An 18,905-nucleotide genomic window follows, 5' to 3' on the forward strand; every position below is an offset into this window, starting at 1 on the left:
CGCTGTGGTTGTAGTTGTTGTTGTTGTTGTAGTTCCATGAGATGATGGGAGGATGCGGAGATGAGGTTGTGGGGAGGTATTGGGAGGTCCTAAACTCACTACTGGTGCCATACAATCACATTCTGGTGCAACGAAGAGTCAGAATTAATGGAAACGAGTCCTTAACTGACATAGACTAAGAATAACTAGCAAGATGTCCTATAGTTGTCTACGTGAGATGCGGTGAACCTGGGCACGACATTTAATGGGGGAAAAAGGGGAAGGTCGGTTCTACAGAGTGTTGTTTACAGACAATGGGACTAGGGAATGGGGGATTGGGGATAGTTGGGGAGTATTGGGGAAATAGGGGAATATTTACAAGCGGATATGGATGGAGGCCAAATCCCATATCCGCAACAATATCTTGCATTGACTTCAGAGGTAGGTCCCAATTACCAGTACGTTCACCTTTGATGAACACTTGATGAACAGGCAGTGTTCACTATACTCAAATGAGGAACCTGTAGATCTCAATGTATGGCTTGCCTGGTTTTGACCTTCAGCCTCACATTCCCTCTTGCGGTTGTATGATTCTATACAGTTTGCGTTGCAGTGTATTCGTCGGCATTTCTTGTGAACCTTCTGTCCAGGTATGGTACTCGTGTCCACGCCTCTCTCTTCACTTGCTCTTTTGATCCCGTCACACCCTTTTTGAGTGAGAGTAGAACTTTCTTGGTCTTTGGATATGGGTTGATGGCAGAGGGCACATTGGGGTTAATCCATCGTTGTTTAATCTGAAATGAAGAGACAAGAAAAAATCCACCACCAATCCCTTAAAAGCACTCTACAATGTTATTGGCAGCATCTTCATTTATTCATAATGTGTTCATTGACCTGAAATATAGTTGATTGATTATTATGAATGGAGGCTATTTTGATATTATGCTAATTGGGCCTGTGCTGATGCTTAATGACAACAAGTTTTGATTATTGACATTGTACTCATTGTGTTCCTTGTTCCAAAAGCAAGTGCAAATCCAGAATTAAACCATTATTAGTTACAGGATATGGGTTAAGCTAATTTGTCACAGTGGCGATTTTGGATTTATGCAAATTAGGTGCGAACAAATGACCCAATGTTATAAATACTGTTATAAACATGTTCCTTGACCCTGAAAACATGGGTATAGACACCAGAATTAAGTCTCCACGAGTCTCATATCCCGAGATATAGGCAAAAGTAGTTTGAATGGCGGCCATTTTGAATTTCTGCAAATTAGGCACTGTTCCACAACTTCGATTTTCCTATATAATACTTTTAATATGTTGTTTTGTGGGCTCTTCCAAATTAAATGCAGGTAAAATGGATTCTGTTGCAATTTGTTTTGGGTTGACCCCTTCTTTTTCATATTTTGATTGGACTAACAGGTCACAATTTGAAACCGATCTTCACGAAACTTCACCAAATGGTAGAGTTTGTGGTCCGACAAAATCCTACATATTTTTGAGGTCAAAAGGCCAAGATAGGCCAAAGGTCAACCATTTTTTTTCAAATTTCTAAAATCCTCAATTTTAATCCGATTGACTTGAAATTTGAATAGGATTTACATATCGGCTTACTGAATTCAACCACCAACTATTTTTGAGATCAGCATAGGCCAAAAGGTCAACATAGGCCAAAGATCAACAACAATTTCAAATTTCTAAAATCCTCAATTTTCATCCGATTGACTTGAAAATTGAATGGGATTTGCATATCAGTTAACTGAATTCAACCAGCTATTTTCGAGATCAACATAGCTCATAAGGTCAACATAGGCCAAAGGTCAACCACTTTTTAAATATTTCTCAAATCCTCAATTTTCATCCGATTGACTTGAAATCTGATTATGATTTGCACATCAGCTTACTGAATCCAACCACCAACTATTTTTGAGGTCAAAAGGATGCTCTACTGAGGGCCACTCTACTTTGTTCTGTTTTGCCAAGTGTCGCTTTATGAGTGATTTTTCATTTGTCTGTCCACTCATCTATATTTGCCTAAGGGTCACAATTTTAAACCGATCTTCACAAAGCTTTACTAAACGGTAGAGTTTGTGGTCCGACAAAATCCTATATATTTTTGAGGTCAAAAGGTCAACATAGGTCAAAAGGTCAATATAGGCCAAATTTCAAAAATTGACAATTTTCATCCGATTAACTTAATTTGAAGACGATTTGCATATCAGGTCACATAATTCAACCACCAATTCTTTTTGAGGTCAAAAGGATGCTCTACTGAGTGCTATTCTACTTTGTTCTCTTTTGCCAAGTGTCGCTCCTTGAATGATTTTTCATTTCTTACTTGGCAAAATAATAATAATAATTTGCAAGTATGTTGATCACTCTGGTTTGTGTGTTTGTGTGTGTGTGTGTGTGTGTGTGTGTGTGTGTGTGTGTGTGTGTGTGTTTGTCTGTCCGCTCACATACTTTCCTACAGGTCACAATTTTAAACCGATCTTCACGAAACTTCACCAAATGGTGAAGTCTTTCTGTTTGTTTGTGAACAGGATATCTCAAAAAGTTAGGGACATATTATGACAAAACTCGGTGAATGAATTGGTTATGTGGCAAGAACAAGGCGATTCGATTTTGGTTTCGGCACAGATCCAGATCTGACCTCTCACTATAAGTATTAGTGTGATATGAAACGTAAACTATTCAACCTGGAGGAGGTATGCTCTCTACCGAGTGGTGTTCTAGTTGGTAATGGAACCATCCAATTGACCCCAGGTAACAATTGCAGGATCATACAAAATGGTGCTAATTGCTGGTATTGCAATACAAGGGTGTTCCCAGTAAGTAAGTAAGTCAATGCCAAATTACACATCAAGTTAATAGCCCCGGTGTTCTGTTTGTTTATAACAGACTTGCCAGTATCAAACAGAGACACATATTTGTCTGGTGAAAATATTCTGAAACTGCAACTTATTCAGTAGCTTTGAATACTATTAGAACCCTTTAGAATTAAACATGGTGGGTTGGAAGGTTCTTCTTCTTCATTTTGACGGATGGACGGATGGAAGGCAGGACACAGACCACACAGCCAAATATGGATGTGGCCTCACCACCTAAAAATGGACTTGCTCCTGTGTGCGCATGCGAGCTCAGGACAAGATTCTGTCAAATTTGACAAATTCAGAGCCAAAGTACTGCTAAACTGCAGGTTCGTGTTTGTGGACTGGAATTAAATATACCTGGTCAGTGAGTATACGAGACCATTGGTCGTATTTCCACACCAGAGCCGTCTTCAAGTCAGTAGCGGTGGAACCATCTGACACTGGGAAAACTCATGGATGAGTCACCCAAGTCCAGGTGGCTTGAAGGTCGCAACGGTCTAATGAATAATTGTGGACATGAGTTCAATAATGATCTTTAACAAGTTTCGAACAGAGAGGGTTTCATGAAGGCAGCTGCTGTCCTGCAGTGACGTTTATATAAATCTTGGCCAACATTTTTGGGTTGGAGCCATGTTGGAGCAACCGCAAGGAAACTTCCTCACACAGGAAATGGAGAGTGGCAGACGGGCTTGAACACAAAGCACGGCACAGATTCACAAATCCTGGCCTTGCACACGATCCCGTTTCGTTTGTACAGAGAGAAGCCGTGACGTAAACAATGGACAAATTCCGATATACTGTCAATAAGGTCCTCATGGGACAGAACCAAAACACGGGGACATTTAGCCGTTCAGTAGAATCCGTATTGCACAGAACGGTTAGGAATTGGATGCTTCGTTAGAGACAGAATTGGATGGTTCCGCAGACAGAATTGGATGGTTCAGTAGACAGAATTGGATGGTTTGGTGGAGACAGAATTGGATGGTTCGGTAGAGACAGAATTGGATGGTTCGGTAGAGACAGAATTGGATGGTTCAGTAGACAGAATTGGATGGTTCGGTAGAGACAGAATTGGATGGTTCAGTAGACAGAATTGGCTGGTTTGGTGGAGACAGAATTGGATGGTTCTGCAGACAGAATTGGATGGTTCCGCAGACAGAATTGGATGGTTCAGTAGACAGAATTGGATGGTTTGGTGGAGACAGAATTGGTTGGTTCGGTAGAGACAGAATTGGATGGTTCGGTAGAGACAGAATTGGATGGTTCAGTAGACAGAATTGGATGGTTCGGTAGGGACAGAATTGGATGGTTCAGTAGACAGAATTGGCTGGTTTGGTGGAGACAGAATTGGATGGTTCTGCAGACAGAATTGGATGGTTCCGCAGACAGAATTGGATGGTTCAGTAGAGACAGAATTGGATGGTTCGGTAGAGACAGAATTGGGTGGTTCAGTAGACAGAATTGGATGGTTCGGTAGAAACAGAATTGGATGGTTCAGTAGACAGAATTGGCTGGTTTGGTGGAGACAGAATTGGATGGTTCTGCAGACAGAATTGGATGGTTTGGTGGAGACAGAATTGGATGGTTCCGTAGAGACAGAATTGGATGGTTCGGTAGAGACAGAATTGGATGGTTCCGTAGACAGAATTGGATGGTTCCGTAGACAGAATTGGATGGTTCAGTAGACAGAATTGGATGGTTTGGTAGAGACAGAATTGGATGGTTCGGTAGAGACAGAATTGGATGGTTCGGTAGAGACAGAATTGGATGGTTCGGTAGAGACAGAATTGGATGGTTCGGTAGAAACAGAATTGGATGGTTCCGTAGACAGAATTGGATGGTTCCGTAGACAGAATTGGATGGTTCCGTAGACAGAATTGGATGGTTCAGTAGACAGAATTGGATGGTTCGGTAGAGACAGAATTGGATGGTTCGGTAGAGACAGAATTGGATGGTTCGGTAGAGACAGAATTGGATGGTTCGGTAGAGACAGAATTGGATGGTTCCGTAGACAGAATTGGATGGTTCCGTAGACAGAATTGGATGGTTCAGTAGACAGAATTGGATGGTTTGGTAGAGACTGAATTGGATGGTTCAGTAGCGACAGAATTGGATGGTTTGGTAGAGAGAATTGGATGGTTTGGTAGTGAGAATTGAATGGTTCCGTAGACAGAATTGGATGGTTCCGTAGACAGAATTGGATGGTTTGGTGGAGACAGAATTGGATGGTTCGGTAGAGACAGAATTGCATGGTTCAGTAGAGACAGAATTGGATGGTTCGGTAGAGACAGAATTAGATGGTTCCATAGACAGAATTGGATGGTTCCGTAGACAGAATTGGATGGTTTGGTAGAGACAGAATTGGATGGTTCAGTAGAGACAGAATTGGATGGTTCGTTAGAGACAGAATTAGATGGTTCGTTAGACACAAGTCAGAATTGGATGATTTGGTAGCGAGAATTGGATGGTTTGGTAGCGAGAATTGGATGGTTTGGTAGAGACAGAATTGGATGATTTGGTAGAGACAGAATTGTATGGTTTAGTAGGGAGAATTGGATGGTTTGGTAGAGACAGAATTGGATGATTTGGTAGAGACAGAATTGGGTGGTTTAGTAGGGAGAATTGGATGGTTTGGTAGTGACAGAATTGGATGGTTTGGTAGAGACAGAATTGGATGGTTTGGTAGAGACAGAATTGGATGGTTCAGTAGTGACAGAATTAGATGGTTCAGTAGAGACAGAATTGGAGGGTTTGGCAGAGAGAATTGAATGGTTTCGTGGAGACAGAATTGGATGCTTCAGTAAAGAGAATTGGATGGTTTGGTTGAGAGAATTGGATGGTTTGTGAGAGAGAATTGGATGGTTTGGTAGAGACAGAATTGGATGGTTCAGTAGAGACAGAATTTGATGGTTTAATAGAGACAGAATTGGATGGTTCAGGAGAGAGAATTGGATGGTTTGGTAGAGAGAATTGGATGGTTCGGTTGCGACAGAATTGGATGGTTTGGTGGAGAGAATTGGATGGTTTGGTTGGGAGCATTGGATGGTTCGGTAGAGACATAATTAGATGGTTCATTAGGGAGAATTGGATGGTTTGGTAGTGAGAATTGGATGGTTTGGTAGAGACAGAATTGGATGGTTCAATCGATACCGAATTGGATGGTTCGGCAGAGACAGAATTAGATGGTTCAGTAGAGACAGAATTGGATGGTTCGGTAGAGAGAATTGCATGGTTCATTATAGACAGAATTGGATGGTTCAGTATAGACAGAATTGGATGGTTCGGTAGAGAGAATTGGATGGTTTGGTAGTGAGAATTGAATGGTTCGGTAGCGACAGAATTGGATGGTTCGGTAGCGACAGAATTGGATGGTTCAGTAGAGACAGAATTAGATGGTTCAGTAGGCAAAATTAGATGGTTCAGCAAAGACAGAATTGGATGGTTTCGTAGCGAGAATTTGATGGTTCGTCAGAGACAGAATTGGATGGTTCGGTTACGACATAATTGGATGGTTTGGTAGAGACAAAATTGGATGATTCGGTCGTGAGAGAATTGGATGGTTCAGTAGTGAGAATTGGATGGTTCGTTAACAACAAAATTAAATGGTTCAATAGGGAGAATTGGATGGTTCAGTAGAGACAGAATTGGATGATCCGGGAGAGACAGAATTGGATGGTTCGGTAGAGACAGAATTGGATGGTTCGGTAGGGACAGAATTGGATGGTTCGGTAGAGACAGAATTGGATGGTTCGGTAGGGACAGAATTGGATGGTTCGGTAGACAGAATTGGATGGTTCGGTAGCGACAGAATTGGCTGGTTCAGTAGAGACAGAATTGGATGGTTCAGTAGCGACAGAATTAGATGGTTCAGTAGGCAAAATTAGATGGTTCAGCAAAGACATAATTGGATGGTTTCGTAAAGAGAATTTGATGGTTCGTTAGAGACAGAATTGGATGGTTCGGTCACGACATAATTTGATGGTTTGGTAGAGACAAAATTGGACGATTCGGTCGTGAGAGAATTGGATGGTTCGTCAACAACAAAATTAAATGGTTCAGTAGGGAGAATTGGATGGTTCAGTCGAGACAGAATTGGATGATCTGGGAGAGACAGAATTGGCTGGTTCGGTAGAAACAGAATTGGATGGTTCGTTAGAGACAGAATTGGATGGTTCGGTAGAGACATAATTGGATGGTTCGGTAGGGACAGAATTGGATGGTTCGGTAGACAGAATTGGATGGTTCAATAGAGACAGAATTAGATGGTTCGGTAGGGACAGAATTGGATGGTTCGGTAGAGACAGAATTGGATGGTTCGGTGGAGACAGAATTGGATGGTTCGGTAGAGACAGAATTGGATGGTTCGGTAAAGACAGATTTGTTAAAATTCTGTGAAAAAGTGAGAAATTGGTCTTGCCAGACCTTCGGGAAGCGGTGCAGGATAGGGATTTTGGAGAAATCGATCATGATTGTCATCAGAATTCGGCCACAACTTGTTGGAAATAGATGTATCCTGAGACGTGTTTTGCACAAGATGATAATGTCATTATAACAATCACAAATATGAAAAAATTTCAGACTCAGTACACACTACCATGTGGAACTCCCTTTTCCAAGATTTGTCTTATCAAGATCCCTCCTGTAAAAAAAACATCCATGGATATATTGGACACAAAAGACCTGATTATCAATTTAAGGACACAACTCTGAGGCCTGGTTATTGAATTTACTGTAGCATATGCTTCCCCCCTCTAAATAATGTATGTTGTGTTTTTTCTAAATCAGCAAAGACATCTAGCAACAAGGAAGAGCTATCAGAGATGGCAGACTCTCGCCAGGACTTGTTACCCTCGCCAGGACTTGTTACCCTCGCCAGGACTTGTTACCATCGCCAGGACTTGTTACCATCGCCTGAGGAGAGGATATTGCATTTGAGCCCGTTTGTTGGACTGTCTGTTTGTTACTTGCAAAATCGAAGATTTTTCAAGTATATTGGTCGGTTTCGTTTGTTATTCTGTCTGTCTGTCTGTCTGTTTGTTTGTTTGTCACCGGCCTACAGGTCACAATTATAAACCGATCGTCACGAACCCTCACCAAGTTGTAGAGGTCGTCACATCTAAGAAGCCTATTGATTTTGAGGTCAACAGTCAAAGGTCATCTGGAGGTCAAATTTCTAAAATCGCCATTTTAAATCCGATTTACTTGAAAATTGATCAGCATTTGCACATTGAGTCACTAAATTGGGAAACTATCTGAGGTCAAAAGGTCAAAGGTCAACTCAAGGTCAAACTTCCAAAATCATCAATTTTCATCTGAAAAACCACCAATTTTCATTCGATTGACTTGAAAATTGAACAGCATTTGCACATTGAGTCACTAAATTGGGAAACCAAGTATTTTTGAGGTCAAAAGGTCAAAGGTCAACTCAAGGTCAAACTTCAAAAATCATCAATTTTCATCCGATCGACTTGAAAATTTAACAGCATTTGCATAGTGCCTCACTGAATTGGGAAACCAACTATTTTTAAGGTCAAAGGTCAACAAGGTGAAACTTTTAAAATCATCCATTTTCATTTGAAAAATCGTCACTTTTCATCCTATTAACCTGAGCTTTGATAGAAATCGTCAATTTTCATCTGGATGAAATGGGCAATTTGATGGATCATGACGTCTTCTTGTTTGTTTGTTTGTCCGCACAGAATAAATACGATTTTGTCTGCAACCGGTGGTCCGATTGACAGGAAATTTTCACCATAGGTCCAAATCCACCTGTATAATTTTTTTAATGATAATTATGACGCCATAAGTCACGTGGTATGGCCGGCATCTTGGAAAAACCGAAAAACATTGCACCTCTATATCTCCGAATGCGCTGCATAGAAACAAAATATGAGACATGGCTCATTGTAAAGAACTCTGCATGTGGAATAACATCTGTGAATGATGATGTCATATGTTCCTCCATTATGACGTCATAATTAGACAAGTACAAAACTTCATCCGATCAAGATGAAATTTCGTGAGCATCATCTCGGGATAAATTGGTGGAGAAAAAAAAAATTGATGACGCAATCGTTCACGTGGTTCGGCCGCCATATTTGTTTTTACACAAAAGCCTTCAAAAAAAAAACACTGAAAACACGTCCTGGCGAGAGTTGTTTTTTTTTTGTTTTTTTTGTATACTGAATCGAGGCTCGTGAAAGAGCTAACATTTACTTCACAAACAAATCGACCAGACAAACAAAATACACAAAAAGAGGGAGCGGAAGACAAGATGGGGAGAAAAGGGGAAGCACACAAACACAACATCCGAGAGCAGGGAGATGTGTGGAAGGGAGAGGGCCCGGGGGGAGGAGGCATGGGAAGGGGGGGGGAGTGGCCGACCGGGGCCGACCGGGGCCGACCGGGCACCTCCGGGCCGACCGGGCGACCGGAATGAATCCCGGTGTCCCGATCCGAACCTTCAGAGCGGGCCGGCTGGGGAGTGACTGGCACCCCGTACCTGCACTTTCCGTCCCTGCGGTCCCAAATACCGGAACCACCCGAATACCACTTTATTCGAGTCTGCAATCTCTGATTGCTCTTTCCAGTTTTGTAGTGTATTTTGTGTGGAAAATAAATGGAAGGATGTACTAAATGCAAGGTCGATTATTGCATATGAAAGGTTTCAATAGTCTCGTTGAAAATCTGTAAAGGTCAAAGGTCTGAAAAGTTGTGAAGGTAAAATGGTCTGAAGGTCTTAAGGGTTGAAAGGTGGAGATGTCTGAAAAGGTCCAAATGGGTCAAACTCGAAATGGTCTAAAGTGTCAAAAGGGTCTTAAAAGGTCGAAGGGATTTAAATGGTGTAATTTAAGGTCTAAATGGTTGGAATTGTCTGAAGGGGTCTAAAGGGTCCAAAAATGTATAAAAGGGTATACAGGGTATTAAACGCTCTGAAAGATGTGAAGGTCTAAAGTGTAGAAAGGAGTCTCAGGGTCTTCAGGGTTCTAAAGGGTAAAAGAGGATCTTTGATCTTTAGACCTTAAATTACACCATTTATCATGCAAGGGTATATAGGGTCTTAGGGTTCTAAAGGGTCTTAGGGGTCAGTCTTGAGGGTCTATGGGATCTAATGGGTTTAGTGGTCTAAAGGGTATTAAAGAGTCTTAGGGGGTCTAGAAGGTCTTAATGGCCGTTGGGGTCTTAAAGGGTGTTGGGGTTCTAAAGGGTGTGAAGGGTCTTAATGGGAATTAGGGGTCTAAAAGTGTCTTAGCAGTCTAAAGGGTATTCAGGGTCTAAGAGGATCCTAGGGGCCCAAGGAGTTTTAGGGGTCTAAAATTAAAGGTCTTAAGAGGTTTTAGTGGTATTACAGGGTCTTATCAATCTGACTTCCAAGCAAATGGAGGATGACTTCGGGCAGATGATTTCGGGTGAATAGAGCAGAATGTTTGTGAAGTACAACATGCCATCTTTTGGTTAAATCCGTCAGTGAAGCGAAGGGTACTTTCGCTCGTCTCTGTATAAAAATAACCACAGTCCTTCGGGTAGTTTATTACCACCTTGATGATGCTCGTGTAAGTAATCTATTCTTGGTGCTAGAAATTTAAACTCGATTCCATGTGCATGTGGTGACCTTTTAACCTTGATACTGCTCCTTTTCCATAGGACCACATCCGATCCAGACCAGGTCTATCTATGGATTCGAGCACCAGCCCAGAAAGAGGTTGGGGTCATTTTGAATGGGGTTGTCACTGGCTGAGGTGGGGTTATTGTGACGTCACTTATACTTTTAACAATCAAGGAGATACAAGCCTGTTCTTTATTGTGGAGAAAAGAAAAATAATTGACAAGCAATTTTGGACCTCATTCAGGGGGCCATTTTATGTGTTGTGATCTACAGCTTTGACACCAACCTCTTCCCAAAATAGCAGCTTTTTATGGAGAGGTTGCTTGGGAAAAGGTATATTTAAGTGTATACTTTAGTTGCGAAGAGGCTTGTGCAAGAGCCAGGTGAGAGGGGGTGAGGTCTATGGATAAAAGGTGTTGCAAGAGGTGAACAAAGTCTCTTTTTGAGCATTGATCAAACACAACCTGGGCTGGCAATTTTGGTTGTAATTTTGGCTGACATCTATTTTCCCACGTCGGCACAACGTTGTTTTTTGACGTTGGCCCAACAACGGAGCTGACGTTGCCCCAACGTTTTTGTGTTAGATAGGCTAGCTTCTTCTGAGCGAACCTCCGATCTTTACCTGAATGTGAGTAACGGCTGCACTTCCTGCATGGAACTTGACAACACAATGTGAACAAAACACAACAATTTACAAAATTTAAAAAAAGTTAAGTGCTTAGATCTTGACATGTATGAAATGCAACATAAAAACATTTCATTCGCTGAGTGGTTGTCCTAACGTGTCACTGAGCGGGTGGAACATGCATTGTTACTCCCATTTGACTTAATACTTTTTGAACAACAATTTCAATCAGATACCTGTGTTTGCTTTCCTATCAAATACTAGCACGATGTCCGTTACCTTGGCGGGTTTCCGTTACCTTGGCGAGCTCACACACAGTCCGACATTCAGTATATCATGGGAAACCGTAACATGTAATTTCAAGATTGTACGATATGTTAAAATATGATTTCTACCTACCAAGTTGCCCGTGCCTGCACGGGATTCTAAACGGGGTGAGGATGTAGATGGCAAAAACACAAATAATGGCATCTTCTGTCATTGAGTCTGCAAGCTGGGAGTAATTCGCATTTATCGCCACATCTGATATAAATGCTCTAATGGTGGCGAGGTGCCCCATTTGAAACTCTGTTTGATATACGTAGCTTTTTGATGCCCAGGATCCGTAATAAAAATTTGTATTGTGTCAAAGCCAAATGAAAAAAAAACCAAAACAATCTCCACAAAAGCATGGTCATTGTGGTTCAGACCTCATATGGACGGGCATGAGGGCAACTCGGGCTGGTGACTTGCTCTCAATGTCACTCTGATCTTTCCCAGATTCTATAACTTCCTTCTCAGGAAGGGGTGAGGGCAAAAGTTTCTGCAGATTTGAAGACTTGGGTAAGGAGGGGTTTCGTGGATCTGTTGGCTTTTCGGAAGGCAAATGGCCAAAGGGGCGATTGAAGTAACGAGGGGGCTTCACGCGTCCAACTTTCTGAGATGAGTTCCTCTTCTGTGAGTGCTTTGCAAAAGAGTGACTAGGGTTTGTCGAGTGCCCTCCATTGCCCATGGATACCGGTGGAATGTCTTTTTTGCTCCCAACTCCATCCTGTTCTCCTTGCGGCAAAGACCGCTTGGGTTTTGTGGCAGGGTCCGGAGGCCGTGGCTTGGGTCGTGTACCCTCATTTGGACTTGCAATCGGTTCAGCAACAAACAAAGTGGAATTGCTTGGTTGTGGATCTTGATCGAGAACACTCGATTCCGGATTCGATTTCAGGACTTCAAGGACAGGCTCAGAGTATCCCGGAACTGGAGTCTGATAGCTGCTGCATTGTTGAGACCCCGCTGAAACGGTGCTGGGTTGCTGCATGGTGGACTCCATGAGGCAGGTATAGGTGGCGGCACCTGGAGAAGTTTCATCTGGATTCGGTTGTTGAATTTCCAGCAAACCCCCTGTTGCAAGGAAAATAAAAATGAAGTGTTGTTAAAAATGAATCATGTAAACCCATTTACAAACCTTATCAAATGGTCTGTGCAAAAATTAACCAACTTAGATAGTTTGGCCTCTTACAGGACAAAAAAAATTTACTAAAGAAAGTAACATCGGATTCATTGCAATGGTATCTACTTGAGGGCCAAGTACTTGCTGGGAAATGTAAACCACCTGTAATACGTCCTTACCCTCTGGTATGCAGTATACAGGTCCATCATCAGTATCAAAGGAAGAGAAAGAATCAACCGATGTCCAAGAATAAGTCGGTGGTGCTGCATCTATAAAAACACAAATGATCAAATATGGCACCACAAAAAACAAGCACAACTTTCTCACGCTCTCTTTGGGTTAGAATATCATTTCATCACAAGACTCATTTTAATCCAAGTTGCTCAATTCTCCTCTTCACATCCATTCCATAATAGTTCCAGCTCCAAATCCATCTGTTACATATTTATGGGAATGTATGTGAATTACGATTCAGGGTTGCTTATCAATGTGTAGTCGATTACGGGTTGTTGTGGTTGGAGGGTCAGGAGCCCTTCTGGGAAAAGAGACCGGAAACGGAAGAAGAGAGACACGAGGTCGGAAGAAGCGACGAGTATTCTTCTTCCTCGCCCCGCTCCGACGAAAGGTGGGATCGATCTTGCGCCGCGTGGAAAAGCGGCGTTCCCAAGCCCGCCTGGCGAGAGGAGTTACCGTGACGTGTACCTACCCGGTGGAGACGTCAAGTTGCCGTGGGGCCGTGCACCGACCCAGCGTCTGGCACCGTTCGCGGCACCGTCTACAAAGACGCGTACGGGTCGCACGTTGGGGCCTAACACGCGTTGCAAGCGGCGTGGGGCTTTTGCTTGCTTTACCGTACCCGCTTCGCGTGGCCACGAGGGGGCTGCAGTCGTGGTTCCCGGTACGATACATGCCCGGTGGAAACACGTCCACCCGGGGTTCGTTCAACCGCCCGAGTGCGGCGACGCCGACCATCATCTTGGTCAGGAGGGGCCCAGAGACATTGTGAGGGACAGAGACCAAAAGGGGGTCGTGAGTACAAAAGGGGACACACATATATAAGATGGCCATCTTAATCATCTAGGGAATTGATTGTGGATTGTGAATTGTTGATGGTTGTTTGTTGTTGATTGCTCGGGGAAAATATCCTTGATTGTATCATTGAAATTGTATGGTATCCTTACCCTTGAAATATATCATTGAAAATCAGTTTTCTCTTGGGTGGAATTCATAGGGATTGCGTTGCGAAAGCGCATATATAATACAACTTTCTGGCGACGTTCCTCTCACGGTCCGGGGGTCACCGAGACCAGGTAGTCACCGAGGGGACCACGTAACACATCCCATAGTTATGGTTCCTGAAGGGAAGAATTAAGTGTTTTGTTTGGTATCTGTGGATCTTGGAGACGGCGTGAAGCTGGAAGGTGTGAAAACATTTTGTTACCGAGGAGACATGCTGAATGGAGAAGGTGGATCAGACTCGGCAACGGTTGCTCGAGTGAGATGTGCATGGAAGAAGTTTCGGGAATTGAGTGGCGTGCTGATGATGAGGGGAGTGTCGTTGAAGCTGAAGGGAAAGGTGTATGCTGCATGTGTGAGAAGTGTTATGATTTATGGGAGTGAGACATGGGTAATGAACGTAGAGCAGCAACGAAGGCTGGAAAGGGTGGAAATGCGAATGGTTCGGTGGATGTGCGGAGTATCGTTGAGAGAGAGGAAGACAAATGATGAATTGTGAAAGATGATGGGAATAGAGCCTGTGATTGATGCTGTGAAGAGAAACAGTTTGAGATGGTTTGGTCATGTGTTGAGGAAGGATGAAAGTGACTGGTTGAGAAGAGTGATGGAAATGAATGTGGAAGGAAGTAGAGGACGGGGAAGACCGAGAAAGACTTGGCTAAAGATGGTGGAAGAAGAAATGCGGGCAAGGGGGTTAACAAGGAGAGATGCAGAAAATAGGGCAAAATGGAGAAGATTGTCATGGGGACCGCAAGGCTAACCCCCGCTCTAACAGGGAAAATGGCCTTTAAAATGCCTGTTGTTGTTGTTGTTTGGTATCTGTGGTGTCCCGTTTTTTTGAAGAATAACTTTTCCGTTAATTGATTTAATCTTTTATTTAGTTAATTAATTATTCAATAAAAAATATTCTCAATTTTCTTTCTCAAATTAAATTTAATTAAAAAAATTATTTACTTTTGCATTTTTTATTTTTTTCAATTTTCAATTATTTAATATTCCCCAACTTTAATGTATTTAATTTTCGGGTTTTTTTTTCTTTTCTCAGATTTTCAATTATTATGGTTTCCAGAGGGAGGCATTAAATGGACACCATCATTAAATTTTTTGAAGAGATAGATATGTTTTGGAGGATGCTATCCATGACCCATTAGCACAAAAATAAACTTTTGGGGAGGATAATAAACCGGGTAATCGTGTTCATACTAATAATCAGACTATTTTCACTTCCGTTATGCAAATGAGCTACTTCTGTCGATTCGCACGCAATGTCACGGACACACAAATCAATGACGTCTGCGCTTCATCACAAGTTATTCGAGTGTTCGAGATGTCGATGTGTCAAGCGTCAAGAAATTTGTCCACAGAATTTAGAAATCTTTTTTTGCATCCCTGACCGATAAAAAGATCACCAACGATCGATTGTGTGCTTTGTAGTTGAAAAACCTAGGAATACCCAAAATCAACATCCAAACGTATGTGAATTCAAAATATCGTGTTGTTTGAGTGGACCACTTTGAGCCGTCAGCCTTCGTATTTGATCAACAGGCTCACCACCTGGGAAACAAGCCTCGGAAATTGCTGAAACATGACGCTGTACCGACACTTACTGGGTGAGTTACCTGTTGATTTGAAGCCACGCCCATGTGAGCCAAGCTCAGAGCGAGTCCTCAAGTAATTCATTTATATTACGAGAATACTAGCCGAGCCCACCTGTCGCTTTGCTGACAGACCAATTAGTCATCCTGTTTGCCAAAAATTGCTGTATTGGTTCACAGCATCTGTATCGAGTTCGTAGATCATGATAAACTGGCCCTCAGCATCTGGCAAAAGCCAACAGAGCCTGCAGGAGCAACTTACGAACGCGCCGCTACAGCTTAGCCTTAATGTTCAGCTGCTTCACAGCGTATAGTTTATGTTCACCCACCGATTTTCAATTCTTCACCACTGTGGTCAAACTATTCAGAATGTTGCTCCGTGCAGGTTGTAACATGGGAACCATCAGCACTCTCCGATCGCAGCCCTCCTGTTCTACACGACCGGTCAAAAGTTTTAGAACACCTCAATTTTTCCAGTTTTTATTGAAATTTAAGCAATTCGTGTCCAGTGAATAACCTGAAATGGTACCAAGGTAAGCAGTAAACTGATCGAGGTTAAAAAAAAAAAGTTTGGGTTAGCAAAAACGGGAAAATAATGTAAATTGCACGGTTATATTGTAAAAAAAAAAAAAGGCCTTCTTCAGGGAACAAGTAATGGGTTAACAACTTACAGCTGTTCTGCAGCAATGTAAGTAAATTAAGCCTTGAAAGTTGATGCAAACAATTCCTACAGGTGTCCCAACCTCTGCTGATTACTTGATTACAAACCCCCTGTCTGAATAAAAGCAGTATTGGAACAGACTGTTATTACACCCTCTGAAGCATTATTTGGACAGTATTGCACTGCAGGAAGTAGTTTATTGGAAACTGGAGGAAACTCTGACAGGAAGAGGTCTGGCAGACCCAAAGCCACAACAGAATCAGAAGCGAAGTTTCTGAAAGTCAACAGCTTGCGTGATAGGCGGCTCACAGGACAACAGCTTCAAGCACAGCGTAACACTGATCGAAGTAAGCAAGTCTCAGTTTCAACTGTGAAGAGAAGACTTCGAGCTGCAGGTTTGACAGGTCGAGTGGCAGTAAGAAAGCCATTGCTAAGATGGCAAAATAAGAAAAAGAGGCTTGCCTGGGCCATGAAGCACCGCCAGTGGACTACTGAAGACTGGCAGAAGGTCTTATGGACCGATGAATCAAAATTTGAAATCTTTGGTTCATCATGCAGGGTTTTTGTACACCGTCGAATAGACGAAAGGATGGTTCCTCAGTGTGTGACACCAACTGTCAAACATGGAGGAGGAAGCGTGATGGTCTGGGGCTCTTTTGCTGGATCCAGAGTCAGCGACTTGCACAGAGTGACTGGCACCCTGAACCAAAAGGGTTACCACAGCATTTTGCAGCGTCATGTAATACCCTCTGGTATACGCCTAGTTGTTCAGGGGTTCGTCCTACAGCAAGATAATGACCCTAAACACACCTCCAGGCTATGTCAAAACTACCTTCGAGGAAAAGAACAAGACGGTAGGCTTCAAATCATGGAATGGCCAGCACAGTCTCCAGACTTAAACCCCATCGAGCTGGTTTGGGATGAACTGGACAGAAGGGTGAAAAGCAAAGCAACCTGCAAGTGCAACACATTTGTGGGAACTTCTGCAACAGTGTTGGGAAGAACTTCCCGGACAATATTTGATTTCCATTGAGGAAAGAATGCCACGAGTGTGTTCAGTGGTTATATCTGCAAAAGGTGGCTTCTTTTCCGAGTCAAAAATTTAAATTAAGTTTTGTTAAACAAAATGATTCTATGATTTCTTTTTTATCTCCAATTGTTTATTTGTTCTATGCTTAATTTCAGAGTACATTGAGACATTAAACTGCGTAAATTTCAATAAAGACTGGAAAAACTGAGGTGTTCTAAAACTTTTGACCGGTAGTGTATGTCCATCCCATAGGTCCACATCCATCCCAAAGTTCCACATCCATCCCAAAGTTCCACATCCATCCCAAAGTTCCACCACATCCATTCCAGAGTTTCAAATCCATTCTTAATTGCTAACTTTTCTTATTCGAACACCACTATATATGTACAAAGCACCACACAGCGTGCACGCATGCATACAAGTCTTCTTGTACCATCGTTTTTCTCTCTTATCCACACAATGCACAAGCTGGTGCTATTTTGTTGTACATATAGTTACTGGTGGTTGGAGTTGATATTTCTGAATCAATGTTTAATTGGTTTCCTGTATATTATCTGTATCTCAAACAACAGATTAACATTTAACTAGGAACGGGCGTCCACAACCAGCCTTGACCATGGTATGATAAGGTCCTCACTTTTTTTTTCTTCCACCCTCATTTCTTCACCTTCGTTGAAGAAGAAGAAGAAGAACCACCTTTAGAGGCCATTTTCCTCCCGCAGAGCAGGGGTTGGCCTTTTTCGGGCAACGTGGTACCCTTTTTGAAGCAATGTTTTACGACCGGATGCACTTCCTGCCGCCAACCCTGTTAGTCGCCCCTTGCGACAAACACGGATTTACCAGTGAACTGGTACTCAAATTGCCGACCTCGGAAGGATGACAGGCTGAGTCAACCCCCCTGGCGTTAATTCAGCGGCCGGGATTCGAACTCAGGATCTTAGGATCCCAAGCCGCACCCTAACCACTAAGCCAACCCCAAGCATTTTTTTTTCACCTTTATGCACTGTTAAATTTGTTTTTTTCCGCAAACACTTGAGCGATCGTCACAAATTTTTCAACAATGGATCTACTACCCATACAGAATGTTTCAACAAAATCACACCAGGATTAGATGGAGAATGCGGCCGGTGTTCCAAAAAGTCTGTTTTCTGTAGGCATGGGTTGCAGGGTGTTTCACATATCAGGGATAAACAGCTTCGACCTCGCTTCACTCGTCCTCATCCGAACAACACTAGGGGTAGCTCAGTTGTAAAAGTTTGCTGTACAAGACTAATAGTGATGGGTGTTTTTGGGTTTTTGGGTTTTTTGGGTTTTTTTGGTTCTAATGACGTCATTTCCCAGCTCACGGGGGAGCTTGACAGATATGAACATACAGGACAGGAGACATGAGTATACTTTGACATAACTTACAAGGACAGTAGGAGACGGTGGACAAAATTTGCAAAATACATTTGAAAAACAGTACTTCATTAATTAATGAGGTGTATTCCTCCTTCAGTAGGAATAACGTTCAAGCATTTATTAAAAGTGAAAATAATTTTTTAGAAAGACATTGGCACTTTTTTGGACCAATACAGCAGCACCACTTCCAATGCCTTCCTCCGTCACTCTCCTCCTACGTATACATAGTTTGAGCATGAAAAACAACAACTGTCCATGTACAAACCTGCACTGGGAGTGTTCAAGGTAGCAGCAGGAGGGTAACTAGAGCGAGATGCCTGCGTAACAGGTGGCCGATGTAGTTTACAGTTAAGCTGAGAGAATGGCCCTTGTACTCGCACCCTCGGATTCCAGCTCCTTCCACTTGCGCTTTGTGCCCGTGTATTCCTGCCATTATCCATTGCTCCCTGGACTTGTTCCTGAATCCTGAC

At 42.6% G+C, this 18,905-nt stretch overlaps 1 protein-coding gene across 2 annotated transcripts in view; it reads right to left on the bottom strand.

Moving 5' to 3' along the window:
- Nucleotides 1-10,642: 10,642 nt before the first annotated feature.
- Nucleotides 10,643-18,905, bottom strand: part of LOC137425665 (scavenger receptor class F member 2) — an 81,070-nt gene continuing 72,807 nt past the window's right edge. For both annotated transcript variants that reach the window (XM_068114309.2, XM_068114310.2), the window contains exons 10-12: nt 18,701-18,900; nt 12,692-12,781; nt 10,643-12,463 (exon numbers count right to left, since the gene is read on the bottom strand). In XM_068114309.2, the coding sequence (XP_067970410.2) occupies nt 11,763-12,463; nt 12,692-12,781; nt 18,701-18,900 (991 nt within the window). In that variant the 3' untranslated portion in view covers nt 10,643-11,762. The remainder of the gene's footprint in view (nt 12,464-12,691; nt 12,782-18,700; nt 18,901-18,905) is intronic.

Source organism: Myxine glutinosa, chromosome 4 (genome assembly GCF_964187855.1).
Source record: "Myxine glutinosa chromosome 4, kmMyxGlut1.1, whole genome shotgun sequence".
NCBI classification, from domain to species: domain Eukaryota; kingdom Metazoa; phylum Chordata; class Myxini; order Myxiniformes; family Myxinidae; genus Myxine; species Myxine glutinosa.